We start from the raw sequence: 18,424 nt of genomic DNA on the forward strand, positions 1-18,424 counted from the left end.
AGAACAGTTTGGTGAAAGTCGGCGTCCTTCAGAAGATATTTAGATAACTGGAGATCCATATAACGGAGTGAACGGGGCTTAGAGGATGCAGCCTCTAAATAAGGCATCATCTGTCTTTATTTCACCAATACTTTAAGAAGAATGAATGAACGTGTGCTATAGCTCTGTTAGCTCATAGCTGCTGTGTTGTTGTCCTCCAGGGAAATAGGTGGGCTCGGGGCTTTCTACATAGGCGTCTACTTGGATGACATCATCGACTATTTCATGAGTGGGGGCCTACTATTTTCCCCATGGGGGCCGACCACCCTGGGAGCTGCTTTTGGTCCACTGATGGGGGGCTGTTCTGTGGACTGCTCCGGCCCGGGTGGCTGGAGGACTCTGCACCTTGGTGTGGGGCCTCTGTCTGCCCGGGTCGGGACCGTCTCTGTGGCGGCGCCCCCTGTGGTCGTGGCCCAGGAGCCCTCTCAGTGTGGTCGGCCCCCCAAGGTGGCTTTTTCCTTGCCTTAGGTGTGGGTGCCCGGCCATGTCTCTGTCCGATAGGTGCAGTGGGTCTGAGCTTGTGTGCGTCTGTTTGTCTCCGTATTTCATGCCAGAAATAGGTTTAAAAATACCGGAGTTCCCCTTTAAGCTGATGTCTCCTGGTGAAGGTCAGTGGGACTGTTTTCTTGGCCTCTTGCTCCATCTTTATTTTAGCATCTGTGCTGCCTGAAACCACATTCCCATCACAGGTCGTGTCTGTGTCCAGAGAGTATAAAGAAAGTTCTTTATCATTTCTTTCCCTCACCGTCAAACCTTTCCTAACATGTGGGGAATTCTCCGGTCCTGCATGAGTTTCCACAACATGAATTTAATGACAGCCGCATACATCACATGCAGCAAAAATGATCTGGAAACAGTCTGTCTGTGTAGTCGAGAGGAAAAGATTTTAGAGGTGATGATTGCAGCTTTAAGAACCTTAATTTAATAACTGAATTTAGGATCTTGGCCAGTTTATGAGAGCTTGAGCTTTTACGATCCATGCGAGGTTGTTGATAAGAAATAAATAAATAATTAAATAATTCTTCTATCTTGGTGAAATAACCTGATATATTTATAGGCCTCTTGTATTCTCCTTCTTCTGTATGGTGACCAGACAGAACCGTGCACATCCCTCAGTGTTGCCAGGTGGGAAATGTAGTTTTATTGTACCAGAGACATAAAATGATCGTATTTCGAGTGAAATTATCGTAGACCCGTCACAACCAAAATAACAAGTCTATTGATGCTAAAGTCACTCTAGTGTTGAATAGAGTCTAACAGACTCACGGCTTTGCATCAGCAGTTGCGTTAGTAAATGTCCCCGTAAACAATGACGAGTGGGAACTAATGAGCCAAATCTTGAGGCCTGGAGGCACCTACTGTTAGGAACTTCTGAGGCAAACACTTGAACGTCACTGTAGCTCACATAGAAAAGCATGATGGGCTTGAAACTTGTCACATGGAAATGGAAACACCTTCAGGGTTCACAAAAAAATCCGACAGACAGTTGCCACAGGCTGATTACAACCGATTACAACCACACATTCACAGAATGGTCAAATTATCGTGTATTTGGCCTTTTTTGGGATTATTGATCGTACATCGTACACAGGGCAAGATTATCGTACAAATACGATTATCGTACAAATACGATTATCGTACACCTGGCAACACTGACGTCCCTGCAGTAATCAGAGGAAACAGCCCCCTCCTCCAGCTTCACTTATTATTTAACTATTAATAACATATGAAAGTGCTTTTTCTGATTAACTGGACAGAAACTAGACTCCATCTGCGTCTGTTTTCCACTGAGCTGTTCTAACTTCCTGTTTCTATCAGCGCTCTCCTCACAGCAGTCTTCAGGAATCCGAGCTCATTCACACATCACTGTGTCTTCATGCAGGTATGTGAGCTGTCAGCTCTGGGTTCAGACAGCATGACTGGAAAATCTAAGTTTAACCCGCTGTCTAGAAATTAAACAGCCCTTGCTTGTTGCCATGGTGATGGTGAGGAGTTTCTATACTCGCCAGGTTGCGGACGTCGGGCAGCGTGAGCCACAGCGGGAACACGATGGGCAGCAGGAACAGGTAGGTGGCCCGCTTACGGGGCGTTTCAGGCCACCCTAAAGAAAGCGGCTCGTTCTCCCCTTCCTCTTTTTCTTCTTCGTTTTCATCTTTGTCCTCCTCTTCGTCATCCTCCTCCTCGCTCTCACTGGAGTCGCCGCTTCCCTCGCCGCCGCTCTCCTCCTCGCCGCTGCCCTCAGAGACTTCGGATCCCCCTGCTGCCGCCTCCTCCGCCTGCAGGAGGGAAGAAAAAGCATCTCACTGCACAACGTGTGCGATCGACACGCAGGAATGAGTCAAACTTCGTTCTTTTAGGCCTTAAAGCCAGACATGAGGCCAAAGTGTGTGATCACTGATGAGCGGGAGTGAAGCGCTCGGCTGTAATAAGCAGGAACAGTTTTGTGTTCATTTTCATGCCTGTTTTAATAAAACCTGCACATACACCTGGGATACGAGTAGAAACCTTTTCTGTTTGACTATTTAAGCTTTGTAAACATGTACAACAGAAGATGAGACGTCATTAAGAGGGCGTCAGTTCTGTGATGTCACTACCTGATGCACGTGAGGCGACGCAGATGTATAAATCCTTTACTCTGGTCACATGACTCCTCTGTGTTAAAACCTCAGCCCTTAAAAGCTTAACAGCTGCTTAAGATGACAGTAAAATATTTGAGATGAACAAAGTTTGTGTCACAGCATGCGTTCAGAAGTGTGCGTATCCTAACGTTTCTCTGGGTATCCGGATGAATTATCCACCTCTTTACCGAAGGGAACTACTCTTTAATCAACCTATAGCTGCATCATCACCCCGGTGGGACAGACATCTACACACCTGGAGGAACTCACAGAGGCTGAAACACTAAATGGACGTTAAAATCTGTGGCTGCACTGTAACACCGAAGGATCGTATTCAGTTATCTTATAACCAGCTAATTTGATCAAAATGATATTAAGTGAATTACAGACGATTTTGGAGACCAGAGACATGGTTTCCTTTACCTGCGCAGGGTAGGAAATAAAGGGAGGGGGGTTACTCCAGGGCCGGAGCCAGAAAATGTTCACAGGGTGGCGAGGCTAACACCATCAGGTGGTGCAGAAAATGATCTATCAGCCATTACATTAAAACCACTGACGGGTAAAGTGAGCAACACGTCTTTGACACCTTCCTAAGCATTTCTCACAGTGTGGCAGCACCACTCCCCTAACGAGGAGCTTTCTTCAGAGGGACAGCACCGAGCCTTGCAAAAACATCTTAGGAGGGACTAAAAAGCATGTCAAAGAGCCCGAAGCGTTCCCCTGACCTCTGATGGGTTCTGACGCAAGCCCCATACACAAAGACCCTCCCCACAACCCACAGGTCCTGGAACCAGACACTCCGGGACACCTTCAGATGCTTTTTGACCACAGCTTGACTGGTCAGAGGACGAGGAGACCACACTATAAGGCAGGTGGTCCTGATGTTATGGCTGATCGCAAGCCCGTATTAATCCACAGGCTTACCAGGGCTCAAGCCCCTGTGTCAGGATTAATGTATCGAATAAATTTAAGCCACTGTGATTGGTTAATGATTACGGCTGTCAACTTGTGATGCGCCAGTCCAATGAATGAGTTTTGGTCTTTAAACTCTTTAAAGTGGAAATAAAGTGGAAAAAGTGGAGCTCAGAAATGAAAAATTACACAGGCTGTGTGTAATAGCCTATTTTTTTACATTTATGCTCCCTGTGTGACCGTTCAAATCATTCTGTGTATTAGTGATTGGGTCCCACCAACTCAAATCTCGCGGGAGCGGGCAGCTAAAAAAACAAACCAAAAAACACTGCAGGATCGGGATGTATCCTAGCGACAGGATGTCAATAAATGATGTGGAAAGGAAGCTCAAAGAAGGTCTTTACAGCACAAAGAGAAAGCAAGGAAAGTCTGAGATTTAGTTTCTCAATTGTCCGTGAATCTCTTCATTAATAACCTTTAAAATGACGTGTTTTCTCCTGCGGGAGAAGACACAAAATCAATGCATTTCTATTATTGTGCGGGCATAAATTCTCAAAGTTTTGCAGGAGCGGGGTGAAGAAAACAGTCCCGCGCAGGGCTCTACTTTGTATTTTAAAAGAACTTAACAAAGCGCTCATATGAGTATGTGAATTCAATTTCTGTACAGAGATATGTAGAGCTATGTAAGTTTCTTTGACATTAAAAGTATGTTTTGTTACAGTCAAAGTTATACTGCAGTGATTCATTATTTTATGTATTATAAGTATGTATTCCTGGTGGTGGTGGCATGGAGGGCCTTGAGAAAGTGGTTAGCCCCGGGGCCCATGGTGCTTTAATGCGGTCCTGGCTGATCGGTGTATATTTAGTCTTTATTTGTCATTCTTATTCATATATGCAGGTCTGACTGCCATGGAGAGGGACACCGTGTTTATATAACTTTCTACTGTTAGGCTTTCTGATAAAAGTCATGAGAAATTCCCATTTAAATCCCATAAAATAACTAAGATATAAATGTTGCTCAGCTCAGTTACTTGTTTTCTACAAATCCATGAATTTTAGTTTAACTTCTTGGACTGTAAATAAGTGTTATCGACACATCTATTCTAATTCATCTGTTGACTTAATTTCTAATCTGTTAATATTCTTTTAGAATTTCATCTCTAACTTTTATCAGCTCCTTGTAGCAAATCTACAAGATTTATAACATATATATTTATAGCTTTGGAGGTGGGGTAAGATGGGGTGGGGGGGCTTTTTAATGCATCTTTTTATTGTCTTTACCATGTTTTTCTTTACACTTTATCGAACAAACTGTGCAACAATCAGTTGGTATGAAAGGTAATGAAGTCTGATTGATTTAATGATAAAACAGTATGAAACACGGCAAATGATCGATCCATCCATCTGTCCACGAAAGTGAACTATTTCCTTTGTGTATATAAATAAACAGACACTATGTTGCCAAAAGTATTGTCTCATCTGCCTTTACACGCATGTGAACTTCAGTGACATCCCATTCTTAATAAAGGGTTTAATATGACGTCGGCCCACCCTTTGCAGCTATAACAGCTTCAACTCTTCTGGACAAGCTTCTCCACAAGGCTTAGGAGTGTGTTTATGGGAGTTTTTGACCGTTCTTCCAGCAGCTCATTTCTGAGGTCAGACACTGATGTTGGACAGAAGGCTCTCAGTCTCCGCTCTGATTCATCCCAAAGGTGTTCTATCGGGTCGAGTTCAGGACTCTGTGCAGGACAGTCAGGTTCCTCCACACCAAACTGGCTCATCCATGTCTTCATGGACCTTGCTTTGTGCTCTGGTGCACAGTCCTGTTGGAACAGGAAGGGTCCGTCCCCAAACTGTTTCCACAAAGTTGGGAGCATGAAACTGTCCAAAATCTCTTGGTATCTGAAGCATTCAGAGTTCCTATCACTGGAACTAAGGGGCCGAGCCCAGCTCCTGAAGAACAGCCCCACACCATAATCCCCCCTCCACCAAACTTTACACTCGGCACAATGCAGTCAGACAAGTACCGTTCCCCTGGCAACGGCCAAACCCAGACTCCTCATCAGATTGTCAGATGGAGACTCGTGATTGGTCACTCCAGAGAACGCGTCTCCACTGCTCTGGAGTCCGGTGGCGGCGTGCTTTACACCGCTGCATCCGACGCTTTGCGTTGCACTTGGTGATGTATGGCTTGGATGCAGTTACCATGGAAACCCATTCCATGAAGCTCTCCAGCACTGTTCTTGAGCTGATCTGAAGGCCGCATGAAGTTTGGAGGTCTGCAGCGACTGACTCAGCAGAAAGTTGGCGACCTCTGCACCTCAGCATCTACTGACCCCGCTCTGTCATTTTACGCTTCGTGGCTGAGTTGCTGTCGTTCAAACTTTGTTATAATACCACCGACAGCTGACTGTGGAATATTTAGAGGAAACTTCACGACTGGACTTGTTGCTCAGGTGGCATCCTGTCACTGAGCTCCTGACCCGACCCATTCTGTCCCAGATGTTGGTAGAAGCAGTCTGCAGCACGCCGAGGTGCTTGGATTTATACACCTGTGGCCATGAAACTGCTGGATTTAATTATTTGGATGGGTGAGTGAATACTTTTGGCAGTATAGTGCATATGCACATCTACAAACTCTGTATAAACCAGCTGGTTAACAAAATAAAGCGAACACTTCCTCAGGGCTGGATCAAAGCGGATGTTCCCCTCCTGCCTCTGTTACCGAGAGGTTCGAAGAGGCTAAAAACCAAAGTTCGGTGCAGTTCATCACGCTTTATTTCTCAGTAATTCATAGAGTCGTTATGACTGAGCTTTGTTGAGTTTGTTTGCATCAGTTAAAAGAAAATGTGAAAGTCAAACACAAAATAACAAAAGAAAAACATATAAACAATTAAAAAATAACTAAAAAAAGAGTTAAATAGGTTAGTTAAGAAAAGGGAAGCCATACATTCATACCAACAAATTCAAAATAAATCAACAAATTCAGAAATAAATTGATGATTCAACATGTCGTGCAAATAAAACGAGCCCAAAGTGACACCTTCACAGTTGAGTTATTAGTTCTAAGATTGTTTTGTCATATTAAAGACGGGTTAGCCTGTTGTCTTCGTGATTTACGATAAACATTCAGAACACGCATCACAGCATAACATTAGTGTTACACCTGATTCAGCTTTAAAGAGATTGTAGAGCAGAGCTCAAATAAATCAGAAGAAATAGGATCATTCCGCTGTTGGTTAAAGATAAAACCAACTTCATCCGTCACGGTACCGCGTTTTCTGTCTTTGAGAAAGAGTCCGAGTCGCGAGGGAAGTTAATAAAAGCAGAAATACGGTTTTAGTCGAGGGAAACGTTGACGCCATCTGCTCATCTGCGCTTCTTATTCCCCAGGAGTGAAGTTGTAATTAAGAAGTAATGTTTGAAACACAGAACATATCAGGAGGATGAAGACGCTGTTTCATCTTTATTGGGAGAATTTACTCAGACATAATCGTTTCCAACAGAGTGAAAAGCAAAATAAAAAAGTCAAAATCTCAACTTTCTCAACACTTCTGAGAGAAAAGCTTCACCTTTGACTCTTCCGCCTTCTCCTCCTCTGTCTTCGCCGGCTGTGAGGTGGACGGCTCAGCGGCGGCGCCCCCTGGTGACCCAGCAGCGGCGGGCTCCTCGGACTTTGGTTTCTGATCTTCGTCTAAAGGGAAAGAAGACAGAATGAGAGTCATCTACACAGCAAATAGGAGCACTTTTCCTCATGTTTGTGTATAAAATCTGCAGGCTTCCGTGTTATGTGGCTGTTCTGCTTCTTTGATATGCGACACATTTTGTAAATATGCTTTAAAAAGAACACCAAAGCTTTTATTTCTGTTCTCTTCAGCCACTTTGGGGCAGAATAAGAGCAGGTTTGCTTATCTACTCACCGAGAGCAACATCAGCAAAATATTTGGTGTCTTGTTTGTGTCATTTGATGAATTAAACTGTATAATTAGCTCAAGTTTGGTCATTATTGACTCGGAGACATATACAGTGTTTAGATATTGGCTTAAACCAAAGTGAAATCAATGCGTATATTTCAGAGAGCTGCAGACATTTCACTTTGATCATCACCATCAGCGGCTCTCTTTGCTGTATTTTGGGATAACGGACACAACTCCTGGGTCGGTTTGTGTTGGTGTTATGTTACAGTTACCAAAGCCTTTTCGTGGGATTACAGCAAATAGGGTCACGAGTCGCTTCCTTTAGCTTTATTGATCATACTTCACATGGTTTGACCCTCTGTGTGAGCCTTAGTGTTTGGGAGGACCCGGCCCAGCGCTGGTTGTTCTTTTTTCTGTTTGTAAATGAATTAGTTTAATAATGTTTAATTTGTTTGAGTTAAGGTAAGTGTGTGAGTAGATCTTTTTTTTTTTTTTTTTTTTTTTTTTTTAAATGGTACAGACTAAACCAGAACAGGTGTGCACTCAGTTCTGTATCGGAGCAGTTGGGTTTTGGGATTTAGGGACTTAAACGTTGACATTCTGCATTGCCTTCTTCACTGTGACTGAGTTTTTTTAATAAAATGGGGTCTGCTAAGTCTGCCAAACTATACTGCTAACCCCCCCAAAAAGCCAACTTACTGGGAAATAATACATTAACTATTGAGAGGACCAATAAAAAGCAGCCACATACCAGTCAAATGCTGCAAAATAGCTCTTATGTCACTTCTGGAGTCACTATGTATCTGCAGATGTGATGCAGCAACAGGTCTGTCTGCTGCATTTGATCACCAAACCGGTGGCTTTTAGCTGGAGTAAATCTCTACAGAATCAACTAGAATCTGTGACCCTTTAATGTTACGATGACGAGCCGATGTGTGGGCCGGTATGAAGTGCGAGTGGGAGTGATTCGAGTGTTCCAAGACAAACGCGCTCCGCTGAAGGAGGTGGGGACGCTTCACAGATACGCAGCCTCCAATCTGCATGTTAATCCTTGGGGCTGATTGATTCGGGCTCATTGAGGCCTCTCCAGGATCAGCGCAGCCCTTCTTTGCCGTGCACCCCAGACTCTGAAGCACCTCATTAGTCCATAATGCAATGCACAGACACAGGGGCCAAGAGGCTGCGCTGACTGCAGAGGACGACCTCCTTCAGCTCCAAACCGTCTCCGACTGTCATCACAGGAATATCAAACCAAAAATCTGCAACAGTAACCGATGAAAGATCATCCATGATGTTAGGAGAGCGTGGCTGAGCTGTGAATTCATGTGTTGAATGAACAAAACACCCTTTCAGGGGGCAACATGCAGTCTCTTATGTGCATTTTAAAGGAGAATTAACCCAGTGTTTATCCACCTCTGAACAAACCAGAAACAGAAGCTACCGACTTTGCCTTCATCAATATTTATTTATACATATATATTAATATTTATTATTTAATTAGTGCCGTTGTACAGACAGGTTTCACTCAGTTAAGGCTGAGTTTATGTTGGGGTTCGCCAGGCTCCCCTTTCACGCCTTTAGCTGCTCGCCTTTTAACCTTTTAAGTGCACGTGCGTGACCATATTTCACCAGGTCCCTCTCTGTCCCTGAGGGCTGCCGATCATCTGGCCTTATGCTTATCTCAAATATTTGGTAGAAACAGCTCCCAAACTGATGTTTAGGGTGTTAGACAGACTCCTTCTCTTCCCATTTTTAAATCTCTTTTAAAATCGCACTGTTCTTTCACTTTTATCACAACTTGAGTTGTTGGAACTCTTATTTCTAGTTGTTGTTTTACTTATTTTGCTGCTCTTTATGTATATATATGTGTGTGTGTGTGTGTTCATTTGACTGTGCAGCACTTTGGTCAACCCCGTTGTTTTAAATGTGCTTTATAAATAACGTTGGACTACAATTACAATATTTTGTGTCCTAAAAATGTAAATGTGACGTGTTTGTTGCTCCAGGCTTGAAAGGTAAAAGTTTCACATGTTGCATCAGGCCATAAAGTGTTAGCATGTTTCCAGAAGCTGAAGGAACAGCCTCTACATGACCCTCCTGTGCTGTGAAAGCAGGCAGAAACCTAGTTTGAGGCACTAATTGGGACCAGGGATCAATTACAAGGACCCAGCCTTGGTGGTGACAGATGCTGAACATTAGTGAAGGTAATGTTAGATTAAAAGCATGTGCCCAAAGAAACTACCTGTTTTTTATCTGGTTTTAGGCTGGAAAAAGCTAAACTTACTGTGTTCAACTGGAGCACATGTGATGTTATTCAACTGCAAAGACGAGCACCATCACACATTCAACAGTAACATTTGTGTAAATGTATTCAACAAAGTGGAAAACTACTCCAGGTACTGTGTTAGTGCAGCACAAAGGTTGAGGATTTCCTCTTTTATCAACGCTGTGCATGCATGATGCAATGTGGAGGTAACCTGGAGAGGCAGCGAAGGGGAGAATGTGTCCAGATATCTGATGTTCTTGATTTAAGGGCCATAAAATGGCATCTGTGATGCTATTTTCTTCCAAACACAAACATGTTTTATCATTAAAAGTGTTGTTCAGTGTGAGTTTGGTGGTGTGCCGCCTGGTGGAACCGTCCACTAGCAGTACTCTGTGGCAGCTGTACGAACAATTACCCAAACAACAGAACCAGATTTAAAGTAGAAATGAAGATTTACTTGATGCAGCGATATTTAAACGCTTCCAAGCCAAGAGTCAGGATCTTTTCCTCGACTCGTTCACTCAGTGTCACTTAAATACAAATGATGACAAGCTCCATGACAAGCCCGCCTAATTTAAAAAAAGAGAATCTACTTGCAGTCATTAGGTCAATCACACAATCCGATTGGTCGATGCCTGTGCAGCAGCCTCTCTTCAGCGGACGCACACTTTCACTCAACAACACAACGCCAAGGAGGGATTCACGTGGAAGCGATGCCCAACGCTCGATGGTGAAAGGGCCCGATGGTGAAACTGCCACATTGGATTGAGCTGTTTTCAACTCTCCTCTGCAAGCCACACCAGCAAATCAAAGGATGCAGAATTCAACTCAACACGAGACGTCGCTCCATTCAAAGAAGTGAAACCGCTGAACCCTGACACACTGACTTCTGGTTACCGTGAAGCTGCTGATATTCTAGAGCGGCGGCAGCTCAGCTGGCTGCTTCATTAAGGTTTGATCCAGATCAACACATTTTTGTTAAATTTTAAACGTACGACTCACCTTCGGCGTGGAGGTGAAGTGACTTGTTCTGTAGTTTTTCTGTCACTGGGGCCATCAAAGGTTTGATTTTGTTCCTTGCTGCAATTAAGAGAATCGTCACTCATGCAAATTTAACGTGAGATCTGATCTGAGAGGCTCTTTTTGCACATGCAGCTTTGCGTCGTCATGCCTTTAAATTGAACAAAAGACATGAGCCTCCATAAAACACAAGTTATTGTGTCGCACAGTAGTTCTGTTCAGTGCTGGAACAACACTTATTTAGACAATGAAATTAGAATATCAACACTTTTAAAAGCGTTTAACTCTGATGTGAAAAGTGTTACAGTTTCCTATATTCAGCCTTTAGATGATGCAGCCGAAACCTTCTTTGAGACTCACATCTGTTTGATAATAACAAGACAGAAACGAAGAGGAGAAGCTGCACAAACAACAGTCCGTGTGCGACCAAACAACATGGAAGCAAAACGACATGCGACGATTCCATGCAGACTCAAAGAGAAACATCCACTGCAAACACAAAGACTGACGACAACACCGAGCTGGAGCATCAAGACACGACACAGAAGCGGCGTTTTTACAGCTTACCTTTTCTCTGCACGAGCCCCTCCCCTCTGACATCACCATTAAAGGACGTCTCTGATTAGCAGAGACGCACAACAGAAAGTATCTGACATTAACAGTCACCTCCAATCATGCAACTCTCCTTCAATATGCATTAATATCTGTACAGGAAACACGTGAAAGGCTTCGCAGTGAAGCCCGAAAGGCAAAGGATCGTCCTTTATGTACTTTTCAGCTGAAATTTCTCCAAACTGAAGTAAACAAAGGTGGCACGAACCTGCAGTACACCAACGAGCCAAAACATTACATCCTTTTTCCATGAAAACCTCTGAAGAAGTCCTTCCATATCAGGCAGCAAGACTTCTGTGGTTCATTTTTTAAACTGTGTAAGCTGGGAGTGGATCAGACTGGTTCCAGCCTGGTTTGCTGTTAATCTGACCACAGCTGGGTGTTGAAACCTCGTTAAAACCACCCAGTTTGCAGATTTCATGAGGACTGACTGTGAGGATGAACGCATCCATCCCACATCTCACTGTGCATGTTATAGAAGATGACCAAAGTTATTATGTTCACTCATAAGTTGTAATGTTTTGGCTCATTGGTTTTTAATAACTTTTTATGCTTTTAATCAGATAACAAGCTGGTGAGAACGGATGATAATCCATCTGACACCAAATGAAACACAGTGGAGAAGTGAATCTGAATCACCTTGAACAAATAAATGTGACACACGTTGAGAAACACCACAGCCAGGATCTTTTTTGCCTTACCTCCGCTGATTTTCTTCGCTCGGGGGGTTTTAATGGCCCCTCTAAGGGCTGCTTCTAGGATGGAAACCACAGACACTTAACTTCGGGGCCACCTGACTTTTACTTTTTAAAACATTTCTGGCCATAAAATCTGCTGATAGTTTAGGTTAAACTCGACCAAGTTTAGCTCCGTTGGGCCATTTTTTAACTACGGTTCCTGAAATCAGTCATTATTCAGACATGAGGCCCATGTGGGTACTAAATCTTCATAAAAATGGACCCAATATGAGATTCTCCAAGGGTTCCAATATTAGGGCTTTAATAAGGGTTTTATGCAAAGTTAAAACTAAGTGGTCCCATTTCAAAACCAGCTCGGACACACTTGTTAACCTGGATCCGACAGTCAGGGCCCTACTTAATCCAAGCAAGATGCCAGTTTTGGGCCCGAACCGGATCCATATGTTAGCTGAAACTGTAAAATAAACTCAAATTTATCATAGAAACGGTGCTCCAACATGACGATGCAGAAGGCCTCATGTTACTGTGACAAGACACACAAACTTCTGTCTCTTTGGGTCTCGATTTTTGCTTTAAAGCCGTTAAACCACCGGGTCAGACTGAAAGTTACAGCATTAGCAGCTTCTGTTTTCATACAACAAACAATCATATTGCACAACTGTGGACACGTACCGCACCAAAGGCATGTAGGTGACAACATCAGAGCAGGAATGCCTTCTTTGATTTACAACAATACGAAAGCAGGGATTTCTTCCCTCTGGCAGGAAAATGTGGAAAAGCCTCTGCTGGAGGATAAGTCCACGCATCAAAGAACTGAAAAGACTTTCAGCAGGTCTGAAAAGCAACGTTGAATGGGGTCTAAACTAGGGATGCACGATACGATTTTTGGATCGGATATCGGTACCGATATTGAAGAAAATTTGAGATCGAGTATCGGTGACAATGGACCGGTCCATATCGGCCAATTTTAAATTTATTTTTCCCCCTTGTCCTGTCCAGCATTGGTACTCATCCAAGGGCCTTCTGCCCCCCCTAGTGGTGAAAAAAACTTACCCTCTAAACTTTTTTAAAAAGTTTTTACCAAGCTAAAGAAGCTATATTTTTGTTCAGATGATTTTGTAACGGATGTTTAATTCCCATTTGCACTAAACTACATAAAGAGCTGATTGCTATTTATTTTGAAAGTCTACCAACCAAGCCAGTGAAGCTATTGTTTTTTTTTCTCAATTTCAGCTCCTTTATCATTTAATATTTTGTTTTACACTGGATTTTGAATCCCTAATTGCACCGACTGAACCAGTTACACTTGTTATATTTTCATGGTTAAGATTGTTTTACTGGTGCTCAAATATTAAATAAACAAGTAAATCAGTACATTTATATCTGTTTATCTTATAAACTTACCGTTTATTACCATAGTTCCACGCTGTTTTTCTGTATCGTATCGGATTGGCCGATACTAAACCTCAGATGCATCCCGCGTCTAAACGGGGTAAAACGATAAATAACCTTTCGTCTATTGGTTCTTACTTTATTCCGAATATGCAGCTGTGAAAATAATCAAGTTGTTAGTCAGTGTTTCTGATCCCTGTGATGAGGTGGTTGAAAACTCCATAGGTGTCCTCATTATGAAGTCATTTTATTTTAATGGATCTAAACAGATTTATTTAGTCATTCTGAAACATTTTCTGTGAAATCTTTGTCCAACTTGGACTGAACTGAGAACTTATTCCATTATAAATTACTTATGAGTCCCCAATAAAGTTGAATTTAATGTAAGTATCATACTAAAACCACAAGCCTCTGACTGAGTCCCTGTGCTAATGATAGCTGGAATCCACAGCAGCACATTGATTACTTTAAAATCTGAACACAGGTACATCACGGGTTTATTTATCAGGAAGCGCCTACTCTTCCTGTTCGTGTTTCAGCGCACAGTCCAGCTGCGGGAAGCTGGTCTCTGCTGGGGTCCCACTGCTAGATAAAGAGCTTGGTCTGCTCCACACCGGCTCTTATCCAGCTTTTATTAGCCTGTATTGAAAAGCTGATTAAGGATCAGTGGTGGCCGAGCGCTGTGAGAGCGAGGAGCTCGAGGGCAGACTGAAGGTCGCTCTCGTTCATCTCACCACTGTCCTGACTTACAGGACAGGACAGGACAGGACGAACAAAGCTGAGTCACCGCCGGCTTTACTGCAGCGTGAAGCTGCAACATTTAGTCAGTCATCAGAAGTTTGACTGTTCCAAGTTCTCCAATGTGAGGAAATGCTGATTCAACAGAAAAATAATCCAGCAATAATTTAGCATGTGAAAATCTGTTGTTGGCAGATTTAAGGGTTTATAAGTTGTTAACCAGTTTAACAGATAATACATCGTAGATAACAGAGTGAATCATTCATACAGATAAGTTTTAGTGATCAATAAGCAGCCTGCTGTGTGTTGGTTACTTTAGCGCATTAACCATTAAATATTTCTATAATCATACCCCATCATTGGCAATAAAAGCAACACAGGAGGAATGAAGCATTAACAGTCAATATATCTGAAGTATTTCTCCATCTTTTATCCTTCTTTGTTTTAGAGACATTTTATTGTGTTGTAAAATTAATACATTTTCATTAAAGAGTAAAAGTAAGCTGCATTGTTTTTAGTTGTTTTTTCGTAAGGTGAGCCTCAAAACCAACCTCTAAGAGTCCCATCGGTGAAGATTTTTCTTTTACATGTAAGAGCCAAAGGGGGAAATTTTACAGTTTATTTATGGCTAAAAACTTGCAGAAACTATGGTGAAATACCTTCTCCCAGAGGATCCAGAGTGTGGATCATCAGCTGGAAGATGGTGCTCCGCAGCGAGGTGTTGTGGAGGGAAGCGGAGCTGCCGCCTCGCTGCAGGACGGGACGCAGCTACAGACCAGCAGAGAAAAGGTCAAACATCAGACTGCAGCATTTAACTTGCACTAAACACATAGTTTACACAGAACCATCTGTCAGTGTCTGACACGAGTAAACTTTAAGAAACTCAATCTTACCCCAAAGCCAGTCAAAGGAGGAAGAAATGCTTTAGTTTTTTATGTAACTACTGTTGAAACTGTCTTTGAGGGCCTCTTTAGGAGCCACTGCACCTACAACCTGCCTGTAGCAGCATCACCAGCATTAATACTGATTATCTAGAGCAAGGCTGGGTGATGTGAACCTAAATTAACGCCACCGTATTTTTAGGATGAACAGCGATATACGCTAAAAAACAACATTTCATACGAACTGGGATGAATGTTCCACTTTAATTCAATGCCACACATATGATGTCACAAGTGCTGTGAATTAAATGGATAAATTATTTCATGACTGTGATTAAATCAAAACCCCTCGAGGATTTCCTCCCGTGCTCAACAAAGCACAGCTGTGCAAATAAACAACAAGAATAGCAGCTCCATCCCGCTTTGAAATATGCAGCTGCATACTGGATATTGACATGTAAATGAAAAAATAGCTTTAAAAGAAAAATCAGACTGCAGCTTTGTTGTTGCAGAGAGAGTCGACGAAGATGAAGCACATCCACGTGCTCATCAGCGTGCTTGTGCACAATAGCGACACTTAAGTGGAGTTTAGTCATGGTTTGCACAAGATTTGTCACTTCATATAAGGGGGGGGTTGCTTCTTTGAAAAGCTAAGCTGCAAAGTTAGCAACAATAAAATTAAGCTATAAGCAAGTGCAGCTCAGCTTGTTGCTGACAAACACTGAAAGAAAGGTGGGGGCGGGGCTACTCCGCATGTGAGGAGGTGGAGAAACACATTTCACTTTTCCTAACGCGAACCAAAGCAGTGCCCTCCGAACCCCAAAGTGTACTTTTACGGTTCTTCATACGTCCCCGGCTGAGAGAGAAGATCCATCACGACAAGCTAAGTCGCGTGTCCCATATTAGCTGAGAGTCCACCATGAAACGTCTCTGATGGACTCTGTTTCCATGGTGACAGCAAACATTTTCAGCACTTTACGCACCCACCACCTTGTGATGTGTTAGAAAAGGAGCTTTTTTCAGTTTTCAGAGCTCCGTTTACTGTGACATGCAGTTACAAATGATCAACCTGTGTTGATCTAACATGGAAGTATGAAAATTTAGAGACATATTAGTGTCCTAACACATGTGGGTATGTTTGTTTAGTGGACAAAAAGATTCTGTTTAAGTGTCAAACTAACACATTTAGCGTTGAGAGGCTGTTCATTAGCTTCGGCTACCAGCGGGTCCTTCCAGGTGACATCTTTCCCTTCCTCACACTGAAACCCTGCATGTCCTCTGTTCACATTCAGGCTTCACAGGTTCACTGAATCTGTTTAAGTTGTGTGACTGGTGTGGTGTTGGTGTGAATTCTCCAATGCCATTTTACCATCTACAGGTGTTGATTTTGGTTTTAAACTACATCCCAGCAAAGCTTTGTCCCCTTCTGCAGGAGATGTGATGGAAGCAATGCAGAGCAAACAGGACAAACTGTACAATCTGTTTGCCTTTGCTTGACTCACTTGCTTAAGCATGATGCCATGTACTGTGGCCATCGAGCAGATCTGCCTTCTTGTACCAGAATCTCTTTTTAAGAACGGTTAGATTAGCAAAGTGAGCCAGAGACAAACTGCTGTTAAAAAACTATGAAAAAGGACTCTTCGTTCCCTCTATAATGAAGAGTTTTATCAGCTTCTGACATATATGCAGCGATTCTATTACCGGTGTAACTCCTGTCTGGAACGTGAACATGTAGGTGAGGTTTTCGCACCTTGAGTCTTGCCTTCTCCTCTTGTGTTTCTGGCTGCTGGTTGTTGCACTGAGGGCCGCTCTGAGGAGGTGTGACTTCTGGTTTGGATTTATCTTCAGCTTTCGATGGAGCAGCAGGAGGAGGTGCAGCCTCACTCTCCTGTGGAGTGAGTCAGAGTCAGCCATTCAATCTACTACACATAAACATACATATAAAAACTTATTTGGCATCACACTGTTCAGTGACAGACTGTGCTTTACGGATGCATGTGCTGCCTTCCATTATCAACAACAAAACATGTTTAATTCAATCCTGACGGCTTAGATTGGCTTGAAACTCTCTAAACTGATATCACATCTGTTGTCTGTGTCAACAATCTCTTAGTGAAGTGGTGGGACATTTCCAGACTATCTGTTTAGACAGGACAAAAGACTACAATAATTCAGTAATCTAGTTAAAACTACACGCTTAAATGAGTTTCTCGCTATCAGCAAAATAAACATGTCACAAACCTTAAGCCTTGTCGTGTCTCCTTTATTACCTCTTCCTGTGGCGCCGTGTCAAAATCCAGCTTTTAAACCTTCATCATTTCTGCTGACACTAACTATGTGGTTCATACTGCTAAATTAGGTTGTGTTTCTTCTTATTTTAAGCCAGAAAGGTCCCGCTTGGATTTGAGATCTCATCGTTCAGGGTGTCTTGGTCAACATGGCGGGATGAAAAAGTTTGATAAAACGAACACAAAGCAAACCTGCCTAATTTAGAGGTCCAGGGGGTTATCTTTCCAGGGCTTTAAGCAGGTCAGCTGCCTTTAGATTGAATAATATCGATTGAAATTTGTGTTTAACGGGTCAGTATAGGAGCTGCAGATACTAAATCACATCACAATATTATTCTAATTTCATAGATCAGATTAAACTGGGTTTAAACTTCTCTCTCAGCTCACGTTATTATTTGTGGCACCCTTCATCTAAACCAGGGATGTCAAACTCCAGTCCTCCTGTCGTGCAGGTTTTAGATGCTTCTCTGCTTCAACGCACCCGATTCAGATCAATGCATCATTAGCAGGCTTGTGCAGAGCTTAACAATCTTTCAAAGAGATCCATTTAATCTGAATCAGGTGTGTTGAAGCAGGGAAGCATCTAAAACCTTCAGGACAGCGGCCCCCGAGGACCGGAGTTTGACATCCCTGATCTGAACAATCGTGCAAATATAAATGGCTCCAAGGACAGATGCCTTTAGACCCCAATGAAACTTCTTCTGTGATACAAAGTCCCCCCTTAAGATCCACCCCAGCAGCTATCAATCCCTTAAAAACTCTGCTTTCACGTGCTGTGAAAACCTCGTGGTCTTAAAATAGCTTGGGTGCAGCTACACCTTTTTCCTTTGAATAATGCTAATGTTGTCTACTCACATCTCTCTGGAGAGAGCAGCTAGCGCCCGATCGTTTTTCCCGAGCAGTCTCAGCTCTTACTAGCCCCTTGCTAACTTCTAGCTTCTGCAAAATTCTTACTTCATCAGTTTCTCAAAGTACATGCAAATTAGCTATAAAGTCCATCCCATAAGTAGTCAGGATCGGTTCCTCCAACCTTCTATCTG

The 18,424-nt window shown here is 42.9% G+C and overlaps 1 protein-coding gene across 1 annotated transcript in view; it reads right to left on the bottom strand.

Annotated features, from left to right (window-relative positions):
- Positions 1 to 18,424, bottom strand: part of LOC140302323 (sodium/potassium/calcium exchanger 1-like) — a 30,422-nt gene that overhangs the window by 4,706 nt on the left and 7,292 nt on the right. Inside the window, exons 6-9 of the mRNA XM_072381155.1 lie at positions 16,847 to 16,984; positions 14,875 to 14,983; positions 7,145 to 7,266; positions 2,046 to 2,315 (exon numbers count right to left, since the gene is read on the bottom strand). Coding sequence (XP_072237256.1) covers positions 2,046 to 2,315; positions 7,145 to 7,266; positions 14,875 to 14,983; positions 16,847 to 16,984 — 639 coding nt within the window. The remainder of the gene's footprint in view (positions 1 to 2,045; positions 2,316 to 7,144; positions 7,267 to 14,874; positions 14,984 to 16,846; positions 16,985 to 18,424) is intronic.

This window comes from Leuresthes tenuis, unplaced genomic scaffold, assembly GCF_036924035.1.
Source record: "Leuresthes tenuis unplaced genomic scaffold, fLeuTen1.0.hap1 SCAF_2, whole genome shotgun sequence".
NCBI lineage: Eukaryota > Metazoa > Chordata > Actinopteri > Atheriniformes > Atherinopsidae > Leuresthes > Leuresthes tenuis.